General features: G+C 37.7%; 1 protein-coding gene across 8 annotated transcripts in view; it reads left to right on the forward strand.

Annotated features, from left to right (window-relative positions):
- PTBP2 (polypyrimidine tract binding protein 2) overlaps window positions 1–13,786 on the forward strand; it is an 86,562-nt gene that overhangs the window by 9,783 nt on the left and 62,993 nt on the right. For 4 of the 8 annotated variants that reach the window (XM_005307530.4, XM_008165778.3, XM_005307531.4 and 1 more), the window contains exon 3: window positions 11,664–11,739. The exons of the other annotated variants lie outside the window; for them this stretch is intronic. In XM_005307530.4, the coding sequence (XP_005307587.3) occupies window positions 11,664–11,739 (76 nt within the window). The remainder of the gene's footprint in view (window positions 1–11,663; window positions 11,740–13,786) is intronic. 8 annotated transcript variants of the gene reach the window in all.

Here is a 13,786-nt window from a genome sequence, read left to right on the forward strand (position 1 = left end):
CCGTTAGCCCTTCTCCCATCTTCCAGGTCCTCTCCTGTCATCTATGAGTTTGCAAATTTTATTGTCTGTGGCTTTGAGATTTCTTCAGTTAATTCCTTCAGCACCCTGAAGTGAACAGCATCAGGCCCTGCTGACTTGAGTTCATTCAGATTAGTCAGAAGATCTGATGTATTATTTACTTATCCTTATCTGCATTCCTTCCCCTTTATTGGCAACGATAATATGACTGGACAACTAATGAAGTTATTGTGAGAAGACTGAAACAAAGTAGGCATTGAGCAGCTCTGCCTTCCTATAATCTTCCGTTACCAACTCACCTTCTCCATTGAGCAGTGGGCCCACACCATTCATGATCTTTTTTTTGTTGTATGACACATTTGTAGAGCCAATTCTTGTTGTCTCTCTCATTTCTTGACTGCTGTAACTCAGTCTTTGCCTGGGCTTTTGTCCCTATATGCTCACACTATTCCCATGTATACTTCCTTGGTGACATGCCCCTGCTTCCATTTCCTGTATGTATCCCTTTTGGTTTTTACATAGCTAAAAGGTTCCTGATGCAGCCACATTGACCTCCTGTGGCTCTTCTTATCTTTCCTCTGCATAGGGATAGCTTGCAGCCCCCTTTGACTCCTTTTGTTCCTAATTGGTCTTTCCATGGCACCTTGCCTATCATTTCTCCGAGTTGGTTGAAATCTGCCTTTCTGAAATCTAGTGTCCTTGTTTTGCTGTTCTTATGTCCTCCTTTCCTTAGGATCTCGAATTCTATGAAATCCTGATCACTTCCTTCCAAATTCCTGACCACCTTCATGTTCACAACTGATTCATCCCTGTTGGTCAACACCAGATCCAAAATGGATAACTCCCTCCTGGTTTCTTCAACTTTCTGATTGAGAAAGTTGTTCCCTACACATGCTAAGAACTTGCAGGACATATTATGCTTTGCTGAAATAGTCTTCTAACAGATATCAGGAAAGTTAAATTATTAATACTAGCTCATCTTCGCTAATCTTGTTACCTGCTTGTAGAATGCCTCGTCCACTTCCTTCTCCTGATTTGGTGGTCTATAATAGACGCCCACCATAACATCGCTACTATTCTTTTCCATTTTTATCCTCACCCAGACACTCTTAGTAGGTCTGCCACTCACTTGCTCTTGGACCTTAGAGCAAGTATATACATTCTTGACGTACAGTGCAGCACCACCTCCATTTTTCCTATTCCTGTCCTCCAGGACAAGCAATATCCCTCAGTGCTGGTACTCCAATCATGGGAGTTGTCCCACCAAGTCTCTGTATAATGCCAATTAAGTCATAATTTTCAACATATACCATGACTTCCAGTTCATCCTGCTTGATTCCCATACTCCTTGTATTGGCATACAGACATCGAAGATATTTTGAAGACTGTCCTGTTGCTTTTCTCCTTGCCTCTTTAATGCAGTTGTGGTTTCTAGTCCCTTCTCCAGAATTTAGCCCCTTCCCCTTGACTTCATTACTTGAGCTTATATGTGAATTGGCCATTTTTTTGTCACCATACCCCATCAGACCTAGTTTCAAGCTCTCCTTACCGGGTTAGCCAGACAATGTCCAAAGATGCTTTTCTCAGTGTTTGGTAGATGGAGCTCATCCCAGTACAGTAATCCTCTTTCCTGGAACATCAGCTCACTGTCAAAGAAGCCAAAACCTTCTCACCGTTACCACCTGCATAGCCATGAATTTACATTCATAGTTTGATGGTCCCTTCCCAGGCGTTTTCCATCAGGTGGGAGGATTGATGAGAACACTACTTGCATCCCAAACTCTTTTATCCTTCTTCCCAGAGTCATGTAGTGATCCACTCAAGGTCATTCTTGGCAGTATCGTTGGTGTCCACGTGGATAAGTGGGAAGGGGTAGAGGTCCGAGGGCTTGATGAATCTCGGAAGACTCTCTGTCACATCCTGAATTCTAGCTCCAGGCAAGCAGCACACTTGTACAGGATTCCTGGTCCCAGACGGCAGATAGATGACTGTCCTGCTTAGGAGGGAGTCCCTGACCACTCCCACCCTTCTCCGCCTCTTGGGACTGGTGGTCTGGAACCCTTGTCCCTATGACAATGCATCCCATGTCTTCTGGTCAGTGGGGTCTCCTGCTGCCTTCCTTCAGATGACTCTTCCAAGGCATTCTCAACAGGAGAACCTGTGCAGAGAGCCTAAAAGCAGTTGTTTGCTTCTATATGTGTTGGGGGTATATTGGCTCTCATTCTTCTTCCGGAGGTCACACGCTGGCAGTTTTCTTCCCTGTTCTTCAGTCCCCCCCTGCACTTCTGTCTCCGATTCTTGGGCACTCTGTGCCTGCAGTATCAAATCTTGACTTCTGTCCAGGAAGTCTTCATTTTCTCCGATGCAATGCAGGGTTGATACTTTGGCCTCCAGTCCTTTAACCTTTTCTTGCAGCATGGAGATCAGCTTGCACTTTGTGCAGATGAAGTCGCTTCTATCCTCTGCGAGAAAGATAAATATGACACATCCTGTGCAGCTGATCTCTCACTATCCATATTTTTTTTCCTTGTAATGTATCACAAGCCTCTTCAGATGATGTATTTACCAGGGTGGATTTGATTTAAATCACTAAATCGAGTCTTCCTGACTAATCATGGATTTCTACATAAAAGTGGATTCTTGTTGGTTGTTATAACCTTAATACATATTCTTCACAACTCAGAGATAGATGTAGGTTTCATTTTTAGAAGGTACATACTATACATTTTTAAGTGATTTATCTTGAAAACTTTTTAGGTTAGTTTTACAGCTATATCAGAAAATGAATGATTGTTTGGTTATTTCATTTTACCAAAGGTAATTGAAGCAGATATTTGAAGTCATTGGGAGGTGAACCATCTCAAATTCAACAGGGTAATCATTAATATTTGGAGGATTTTTCTTGCTATGCTGTATTATGAGGAGAACATCACCAGACGTTTAACTAAAACAACAACAAACATATAATATTTTAACAAAATAAGCATATGAATTTTTGAATGTAGTTAAACATTCAAGTGTTTTTAAAATCAGGTTTGTTTTTTTTTTTGTTAAAATTGTTTAAAATAGTTAAATGAATTAAAAAAAAAATTAAATAGACTATGACAGCCAGGTCAACATGAGAGACTTAAAATATTGGCTTCTGTAGCTAACTCAGTCATCTTCACTTTAATTTTCCTGTTTGTTCATAATCTGGAAAAGAAAAACAAGCTTTCCTGCTTTTTCAAATCCAAAACAATTTCTCAATTTGGAATGAATGAATTAGTCCAAAGGAAGAAAATATTCTTTCTACACCAGCAGAAGAAGCTACTGCAGTTAAAAGTGAGATTATCACTTCCACAGTCTGTGAATCCAAGTGCTTAAGTGAATTCCACCAGTTCACTGGTGTGACTTTCTTTAAAACATCAGCAAACATATATTTCTTGAATGGTTCACCCTTAGCTCTGAAGTTTATTAGTTGGTATTATTGAGGGATGATTGCTGGATGTTCATGTGATAGCTAACTCCTTTTTTTCAGCAGTTAAGGTTTGACCCTGGTATTGAGAATATTTGCAAGAAAATGAGCTGGAGATAGTGCTTGTTCGGTTCGTTTTTTTAATGTTTGTGATTTAACTGTCATTGCATATTTCTCTTTTTAAGATCTCACTCAGTTCCTTCCAAATTTCAACAGTGTCAGCAATAAAACAGCTATTTCCCTGCATTTTGTTCAAGGCTACAGAAACAGGCTTCAGGATACTCAGCATGTGTTCAACATTTCTCTTAAGCCCAATGTTGAGAACTTTGGCTGTGACTGTGAACAAAATCGTGAAAAAATAAATGGCACTAACTGTCATTGGATTAGGCCAGTTCTTGATATAATGCTCAAAACAGTCCACTACTGAGTTCCATCGCACATCTTGTGGGAGAGTTAGTTGGTTCCTCCCACTTTTTTCAGAGCAGCTGCTGCAAAGTGGTTGTTATGGAAGTATTTTGCAATTTCAACAACTTTAGCCTTTATTTCTGGAATACTGAAGTCTTTGACTAGGAGGTGCATCAAATGAGCACTGCAACTGTATGTTATTAGTTTGGGACTCTCTTCTAAATAATTTCTTCTCATCTTGGATACATTTGCAGCATTGTCTGTGACCAAGTTGCGTACTAGACATTTGCATTTTTTTCTACAGTTTGTTATAGCTTTTACTGCTACTTGTTGTAAGTATTCTGCTCTATGTGCATTTCCTGAGGGATCAATTGTTTCTGTAAGGAAGACATTCCCTTCTTCTGTTGTCACACAAGCACATACAACAGGATCATTGTGGACATTGCTCTACCCATCAAGACTCAGGTTAACAATTTCTCTAGACCTTTTGCACACTGCTCAATTTCTCTTTCATACACTTTATCCAGCAATTTGCCTGCGACATCTGCTCTGTTGGGTGGACTGTATCCTGGTCTTAATGACTGAACCATGTTAATGAAGTGTGGGTTCTCAATCATATGGAAAGGAGAGTTTGTTGCATAAACAAACCGGGCAATTTATTCATCAATTACCTCTTTTTGTAATCTGCTGGTTCTTATCACAAACTTATCTATGGTTGTTTCTGGATGATGGAATTTTTTTTTTCTTTTTGCTACAGGTGATATACTGTGGCTATGTGACATACATGATGTGACTGAAACACTGTCATTGGCAGATAATTCTGAAACTATAGAAAATGATGGTGATCTTGAAGGCGGATAGTCTTCAGAATCCTGCATGTTGAGGATGGTTTCTCCTAAACAAAATAAGACAATGCAGTACCATACTGCTCATTTAGTATTACTCATTGCATTCACTGACACTCAGTACTACTTTAAAGGTGAAATTGTAAAAGGAAGTTCTGCCTATTTCAGCTATTTTTTTATCACAACTGCATCTAAAATGATAGTACGATAGAGAAACAACTATATTTTTTTCCTCAAACATGAGAATTCAAGAATAGTTCAGAAGGAAGACAAGCAGTCTTTAAGAAGGAAGTATGAAATAAAAAAGTTTACCAACCTGAAGACCCTGCGTGTTCAGACATGTTCCTTTCATCATCTTCAACGTAACTTTCTCCTGAGAAGGAACACTTCTCATGATGTTGTTTCATTCGGGTAATCAGGCCTTGCATTTTTTTGTTGCACTGTTTGCATTTTGCATGCATGCCTGTCTTACCCACAGGTAGAGGAACTTCATTAAAATATTTCCAAACTGGGTCTCTCTTACGGCCTGCTGCCTTTATAGGTTTTCCCTTCTAGTGAGAGAATGGTATAGTAGATCTCAAATCAATGAAGGCTACACTCAGAAAGACCACAAGACTTCTGGAATATGCTGCTCAAACAGTTTCACTTTTGTTTCTACTGCCTGTCCCTCCCTTCTCACATTTATCTCCAGACTTCTTCCCCTTGTCCAGATCTATTCACTGTTGGGGGCAGAACTTTTTGAAACTTTGCATGTTTAAAGAGAGGTGAGGGATTAACTCTGTGTACACAAATTTGCAGAGGGACAATAGGGTTGAGGTCTGTTCTTTCTCACCTCTATATATTATTTATTTATTTATTTAAAATATCTTTGCTGTTAACAAGCGTGTTATCTCTGGTGACACAAATCCAGTTTGAGAACTGCAAAACTAAGGATCTCTAATGGTATCTTCTAGATTGAGCACTGAGTCCCATTGGGTAGATAGAAAGATTAACCTAAATAATCTATACAGAAGCCCCTGGAACCTCATAAAATTGAGTCCTTAATCCATGAACTGTTGGAACTCATTTACAAAACTTTTCTTAAACATTACATGACTATATTGTCTCATACTACAGAATTTATAATCTCTATTCCATGAGGAGATACATTATAGCTCAAAATTATCTTAATTAAAATTGTCTTTAGATAGCTTTTTTCCCCAAAAAGCATCTTATCAAGAATCTAATTTTAAATTTAAAAAAAAAATCCTTTATTTATTTATTTAAATAATTGATTTTTATCCACCCTGGTATTTACTGTTTCCAGAAGTCTGAAAGGCAAAAACTCTGTGGGCTCTATCCCTAGGTGAACTTCTCTGTTTGCTTCTCCTCTGTTCACTAGGTTGGCAACTGGCTGCCTTTTTATAAGGCTGCTGGCTCAAAGCAAGTTACCATGGGTCTGGGCCACTCTGGCCATGCTTGAGGCTGGCCCGTGCCGTGCCACAGCAGAGTTGGGGCCAGAGGAGGGGCGCCCTGCGTCCTTGCTGCACCGGATTGTGGGCCAGGCTAGTTGGGGGCCGGGGAAGGGACGCCCCTCCACCAGTCACGGCAGGTCCCCGGGTGGGTTCCTTGAGCACCTGCACTAAATACGCTGCTGCGCGGCCGTGCAGCTTACAGGGAACTGAGGTGAGAAGTGAGGAAGAGGGAGAGGACTTATAGGACAAACGAGGATACGTATGTATGTAATGTCCAATTAGTTACAGAAAGACAAGTGAACTTTAAACACAAATTACAGCAATGAGTTACCACTTGTTGGTGGAATACGGAGTTGTTGGGCTGGTCTACGCACAGTTCTTGTCCTGATTTAACTAAATTGTATTTAAACCAGTAAAAAACGGTGTGTAGACCAGTCTTTTGTCTATATGGTGCTGTGGCAGAGATGAAACTGGGGATTTTTGTAGCATACCTGTGAACCTGCATGGAATTTCTTTTGGACTGTAGGTAGGATGAGAATGTGTACAGATGTAACTCATACTCTTGGGGCCCTGGCCTTGGGGAGTCTAGTGATTCTATGTTGCTGTACAAAGTGAGTTTGCTTCTGTTAGTTATTTTTGGAGCAGATTGTGGATATTGCTGTTTGAGGTCAGTGTGTAAGGTAAGATGTCTATACATAAATGCACTTCCTCTTCACTAAATAAGCATAAACTAAATATACGCATGCTGTATTTCACTAAAAATTCATCATGTGACAACAGAATATTAATTAAATTCATATCTATCTCTCATGCAAATTGAAATCTGTAAATGAGTGCTTATTGTTCTGTGCCCTCTCCTTCCCCCCCCAATATACTAACTCAAACTCTTAGTATTTTCATCCCTGGAGACAATGTTTTTTTTAAATGCCTGAAGACACTTTATATTTTGGATTTGCAAGAAACATAACCTGAAGAAGAATGACTCAAGCTACTGGAATGGTAGTCACTGATTATTTTGAACACTTGTTTTTGAATGCTGCTACTCCTCCATCACACTGATAGTTTTCAGTTGCCTACAGATGCTGTTAGATGCTAAGGGTACATCTACACTTCAGTAAAAATCCTGTGGCACCAAGTCTCAGAGCCCGGTCAATTGACTCAGGCCAGCTGTGGCTCTGCTGTGGGTCTTTTATTGCAATGTAAACATACCCTGTCAGTGGTGTTATGCTCATGGCTTGACATATGCCCCTAGGCTGAGACTAACTGTGGTAAATGTACAATGTAACTAAAACTACCATTTAACATTTTTTCTGCTTTCTTTCATCACAGAAAAAAAGTGTCCTATCCTCTACTTAAAATAGATACGTATCATCGGTAAATCAAAATCTCTCCCAAGAGTTAACAGAATGTCTTTTTTAATTATTATATCCCCTTCACCAGATTGTAATTAAAAAATGTTTAGATATTAATTGTATCACAGTAGAGTAGATGATAGTGCTGACTCTTACTACTGTGTTTGAAATAGAGGGATAGTTTTGTTCATTTGTTGACTGTTTTTAGTAACACCATTTACTTCGTGTTTTGTTTATTTCCATGGTCAGAGGAGACTGCAAATTTGAGTGATGCTTTTATTAAGCCTTCTTTAACCTAAACAAATCTGTTACATTAGGTGTAAGAATCGACTTTCGAAACATTTTTCTCTACTTAAGAGTTAATAAAAAATTGGGCAGACACTTTTGGGTGTATATTTTTAGACTTTTAGAATTTTTTTGACAGGTCCTCACGAGGCAATTAATAAAACTTGGTAGCTGCCAAGTTTTAAGTGCAGTAATAGATTTTAAAAATGTTTGCGAATTGGCTTCTTATTTCTATTCTTTGCTTCTTAAATGTGGAAAGAGATTTCTACTATAGTTAAAATATATTATTCTGGAGATGTGGGAAAAATAGTTGACAATAGATTTATTTATTTATTTATTTATTTATTTTTTTGCCAGCCTGAATGGTTTCATGGTTAGACTTCAGGGGATTTTGATGACTGTAATGGCCTGATAAAACTAGGAAGGTGTATAACATAACCTGTGGCATTCAGATTAGATACATTTTCAAAGTAATACGTGTTGGGACAAACCATTTTGAAACGAATTATAATATGGATACTAAATTGGTTGCAACATTTAAAGCAAAGATCTATACACTGTGGCTAGTCACTGCACTTTCGTCCTCCTTTTCTATAGTTTTGTCCTGTAATTTAGGAAAGAACTAAAAGATTTGATTGTATTTGTTGTGCAGTGGTATTACACAGTTAAACATTCCCTACATTCCACTTCTTTTAATTTTTATATTTCAGATTTACAGTACATGAAGCAATTTATGCTTCTGAAGTTTGTAAATTGCTTTTAGGAGTCACATATTGAAGGCTTAAGTTGACAGTTGAATCTCTTTTTGAAAATTTGGTCCTGCATGAGGAATCTCACAATGTCACTTTTACACATCTGCTTTTCTGGGTAGAACCACACTTTAAATATTTTTCTTCACAATTCTGGTGAAAGACTGCGTTGCGGGGGACAGGATGAGATAGGAAGGACAAAACAGAATTTGCAGGCATGAGTCAGGATTATTTAAGAGGCTGGATCTAATACCCTCCATGTTTAAGTTGTAAACTAGTAGTTCATCAAGTAGTTTGTTTGTTCTGTACAGAGTCTTCCCTTCGTAGGGTTAGTGTTCTGGCTTTTACTTAAGACAGATCAGGATTCCATGATTTTAAGAGTTGTTTCTTTGCCAAGACTGAAATAGCATCCATCTTTCCAAATCAAAAAGAAAAAATCATGAGAAGCAAGGGACTTGAAAGCCTTCTAGACTCAAAATTGCATGTGCCTAGATCCAGCACTCATAGAGATTTGGCCTGTGAGTCATCTATGTTCAGGCATGAGAATGAGCAGGTAATTGCCCTCAAATGAAGCAATGAAAACAGAATCTGAATATATCCAGGTCAGTACAGTGAGCAGCATGGGAATTCTCTTTGGATGTAGGGGAAGGGCTGTGTCTTACAAGCAAACTGAAATCTTAAATATGCAGTAATATTATATTACAGTTTTGTTTTTTTGAGAAACTACCATAGTGGGTTTTTTTTAAACAACCATCTATAATCTGTTTAATTAGTAGTAAAAATAACTTTTTTTTTATTATAGCTGCCATCACTAGTTATTTTTGTCCATTGCAAACAGAGGTAAAATATCCCTCCGTGGAAATATATTGGTGGGCTGACTGCACAGAAGTGCAGGTATTTTTTTATATTCAACCATCTTGTCTTCCATGATTTTACTTCCATAATTTTGATGTCAAACTATGATATCCTCTCCTTAGCAAATATTGGGGAAGAAATTTAGATCTTCAAAGAGAAAGAAGGTACTCATTGTAATGTTCTATCTGCTACATTTCAGTCATCTTTGTACTTGAGAATAGTCATATAGAGTGAATAATGGAAAGGTTCCATAGCTTCTCTGAATTGGCTTTCAATTTTGTCTGTTTTAAGTTCATTCTTTTGATCTAATTAAAAATGGTTTTCTCTGACAAGACTCATTGCTGTTTTCTTTTATTAAATTTAAAGTCAAATCATGTTGCTCATTTGAACCCCAAAATGTGTAGAGCAGCATCTAGAATCAACAAGGGTGTGAGGCAAACTAAAATTATTAAAAAAAAAAAAAACAGGAGTACTTGTGGCACCTTAGAGACTAACACATTTATTTTGTTAGTCTCTAAGGTGCCACAAGTACTCCTGTTCTTTTTGCGGATACAGACTAACGTGGTTGCTACTTTGAAACCTAAAATTATTCAGGAATAGTCTGTTTAAATAACTTTTGAGAACTAGTGCTCAAAACTGAATAAGCTTAGTGACTGTAACGGCTTGGTGTGTTGTCTAGTATGTTGTGGATTTTAGATATGGGATACTTCAGAATGTGTTATATATTCTAATATTCCTCTTCATATTCCTATGCGTGTGTGTATATAGAATATATACACTAATATTACAGTTTGGGCTTGATTATATGCATCCTGGTATAAGCATACCACTTAGTATTGTGATATCCTCAGATTAGTTTAGTACAGGATGCTTTTCAAACAGAGATAGATCATACCTGCCTCAAGGACAGTACAGTCTGAAACATCTTGATTATTATAAAGACTTTGTAAGTAAAGCAGTTTGTGGTCAGTACTCAGAATGGAAACAGATTCCATGCAAAGTAATATTTGGTGATTCAGTAACTGGCACTCATCCTTTTCAGTAATGACCCAATGGCCTGGGTTAGTGCTGAGGGCATTGGTGCTATTGGAGATACCTTTGAATTAAGACACAAAACTGAGGTCCTAACCTCTTTTGGACATAAAAAATCCAGTAGCCTATTAATGATGACATGCAAAGGAGGGGAGGTTTATACCCGTTTTAATTCATTTTGACTTATGAGGAAGGCCTAAAAGATTTAAAAAAATACACAAACAAAAAATCCTACAGGTTTTACATTGGGCATCTGGATGTTTTTTTCTATCCTGGAAGGAAATGAAACCTGATCACTGAGAGGGGAAGTATATTTTTTTAAGTATTTAGATTGCTTCAGACTTACTTTTTATACCTATTTAACTCAAACACTTTGGGGAAAAGGATTCAACACCAAATCTCCTCTGGTATCTGCATTCCACATTGAAATCATCCAAAAAGAAGACTCAGAAAGAATAGACGTGATGTTCTTCATATTTTTATGACGCTTAAACCGAAAAGAAATCCATCCTCCAACAAAAAAAATAATTGTTTTCAACGTTCCTATATACACACCTCTACCTCGATGTAACACTGTCCTTGGGAGCCAAAAAATCTTACCGCGTTATAGGTGAAACCGCGTTATATCGAACTTGCTTTGATCTACACAGCCCTCCCCCCCCCCAGCACTGCTTTACCGTGTTATATCAGTATTCGTGTTATATCAGTATTCGTGTTATATCAGTATTCGTGTTATATCGGGGTAGAGGTGTATTATAAAGAAGTGCAAAACACAACAGTCTGCTTTTAACTTTTTCTAATAGGAGTGCTAGCCCTAGCACTTTAGTCAAATTCTAATTTCAGTATTTGCCTGAATTCCCCATTTAGTTTCAGTGGATAAAATATTAACTTCCTATTCTAAAATATTTCGTAAGGCGTGTACTGTTGGACAGCTCTTGTGGTCCCAGGAGGTTGCATTTCAGCTGTGGATGAAGTGATTGTGTGTATGGAATTATTTGATTTGAGAGATGCTATGTAAATATACTGTATTGTCTAGATTTTATTTTTTTATTTACTGTCACTTTTTTGAAAAGGGAGAATCTGCCAAATCTTATGTAATGTTCATTTAAAGCTCTCTGAAGGGGTTTGCCCTGTCAAACTGATATTTTTAATATCAACATTAAAGATGACAAAAATAGAGGGGAAAAAAACTCTTATTGTCTCTTTCTTTTTAGAGAGGATCTGACGAACTTCTTTCAGGCAGTGTACTCAATAGTCCGAACTCTAACATGAGCAGCATGGTAGTTACTGGTAAGTGTTTCAAAGGAGAAATCTAACATTATATCTCAGAATCTTTTCCTGTTTACAAGGGGGAAATAGTAAAATTAAAATAGTAAAAGTAGATTCCATCCTATTGTACAAGAATAAATTGTTGGCATGCACCAGACTTTAACAACCCTGTATCTACATTGAAAGACTCAAAAAATATTTGAACGAGTAAACCAATTAAGTTAATGGAAATTTACGGATGATGAAACAATTCTTAAGGCTGGGGAACTGGATGGGACATGAAAGAAATTACTCTTTTTAATATGGAATGAGTTATACAATTCTCTTCAAATTAAGTAGTGATACAGAGCAAATAATGGCTAACAGGAACTGCTGTAGGAATTTAACTTTGTCATGTGTAGGCATCCACATGTCTGGGCATCCCTGCTGGAGTAGCCTGCTCATTTCACAGTAGTGGAGTAACTTTATGAATAATTAAAATTCTAATAACTCCTCAGCTAAACTGCCACAGCACTAGATTCTGATCCTAGTTCACTGCCTTAGTATGGAAGCAGCTTTAGGCTCACAGCAGCACTTCAATGCAGCGTGTGTTAGTGTTCCTTTGTCAAACTGCTGGGGACTCCAAATAAATTGGCTTTTCAGTAATTGAAACTTGTTCTCCTTTCTTTTATAACTTCCTTACAACTATTTCAGAGTGTATCTGTCAAAGGAGCTTTGCTCAGCCTGCTGTTTTGGCACACCTACCACTTAGGTCTTTCATTCTGGTGGCAGAGTGGTTTAGTTCATACCTCTAGTCTGTTAGTGGGTGATCTAAATAGTTGTAATCAGAAGACTTAGCTCACCACTTTACTGTGGTAGGTGAATTCTCCACAGCGGTGCAGCAGCTTGGTCTAGTAGCTCCTATTACCAGTGGACCGTATCAGCAGTAATCCTGCAGTAAAAGGTAGCACTTTCCTCCCTGAGTGCTAATGACTGTGGCATAGCTTTAAAACCACTACAGAGAGCCTATAAATTATTTTTAGATTAAAGGAAGGTTTCTGAACACCAGTGCTTTACCCAGCTCTCCTAGTTTCCTTTTTGCTTCTGGAGGATATCCCTATTTCATTTCTAGGTATCCTTGGACACAATAATAGTATGCTTGAGTTAGAAAGTGTCCTGACTTGCCATCTTTTCTTACAGTCTTTTCCATCTTCTGGGAAAAAACTATGATTCCTTATCCCCTGCTCCCAAACTTTCTGTGCATCAGGACTAAAGCCATTTTATTTAATCAAAGAAGATTCTAAACAAAAAAGCTATATTACTGTCAAGTTTTACTGCTACATTACAGTTAATGTCACTTTTCAAATGAGCCAATATTAAAACACAAATTTGAGAGAACTAAATTAGTTTAAATTGACTGCAAAATGGAAATGTTACTTTCTTCTCAAATTGATCCTTTCCCCCAGGCTCTTACAAGGGCCACCAGTTGGTTGTGAAGGACTTCACTGTACTCAAATGGAACAAATGAACTCAAGATTTTTGTTGAAAAAATATTCATTTACCATACTATTGGGCTTTAAAAAAACTATGGTCAAGATTTTAAAATGTGATTTGAGTATCCAACTTAAAACACCTAATAGAGCTCAATTTTCAGAGAAATGGGGTTTGGTACTTTGAGAAAATCAGAGCCTTTCAAGGTGTCTCAAGGTAGCTATTCAGAATCACTGTCACTTTTGAAAAATCTTAGCCCATGCTTTTATTTTACAGCCAAACTAGCTACAAGTTTCAATGAACTAAATAATCTTAACCTGAGCTCTTCTATGATGCCCAGATCCGTTGCCCATTCTAATGGTAATAGTAAATATTGGAAAAAGAGGAGGAAACTCTAAAAGAAATATAAGAATCCCTAACAAAGATGCTCCTGAATGCAGTAATATAATTATGTCATTTTCAATGGGTAGTCTTGAAAATATCTTGGAGAAAACTTTCAGGAATTCATCAAAACATAACCTGTTTCCTCAGTCCATCTCTCTTATGAGACATAAGCCTCTGAATAGAAAATATTGACTAACTCCCACATCTTGTCTGG

This window comes from Chrysemys picta, chromosome 8, assembly GCF_011386835.1.
Source record: "Chrysemys picta bellii isolate R12L10 chromosome 8, ASM1138683v2, whole genome shotgun sequence".
NCBI classification, from domain to species: Eukaryota; Metazoa; Chordata; order Testudines; family Emydidae; genus Chrysemys; species Chrysemys picta.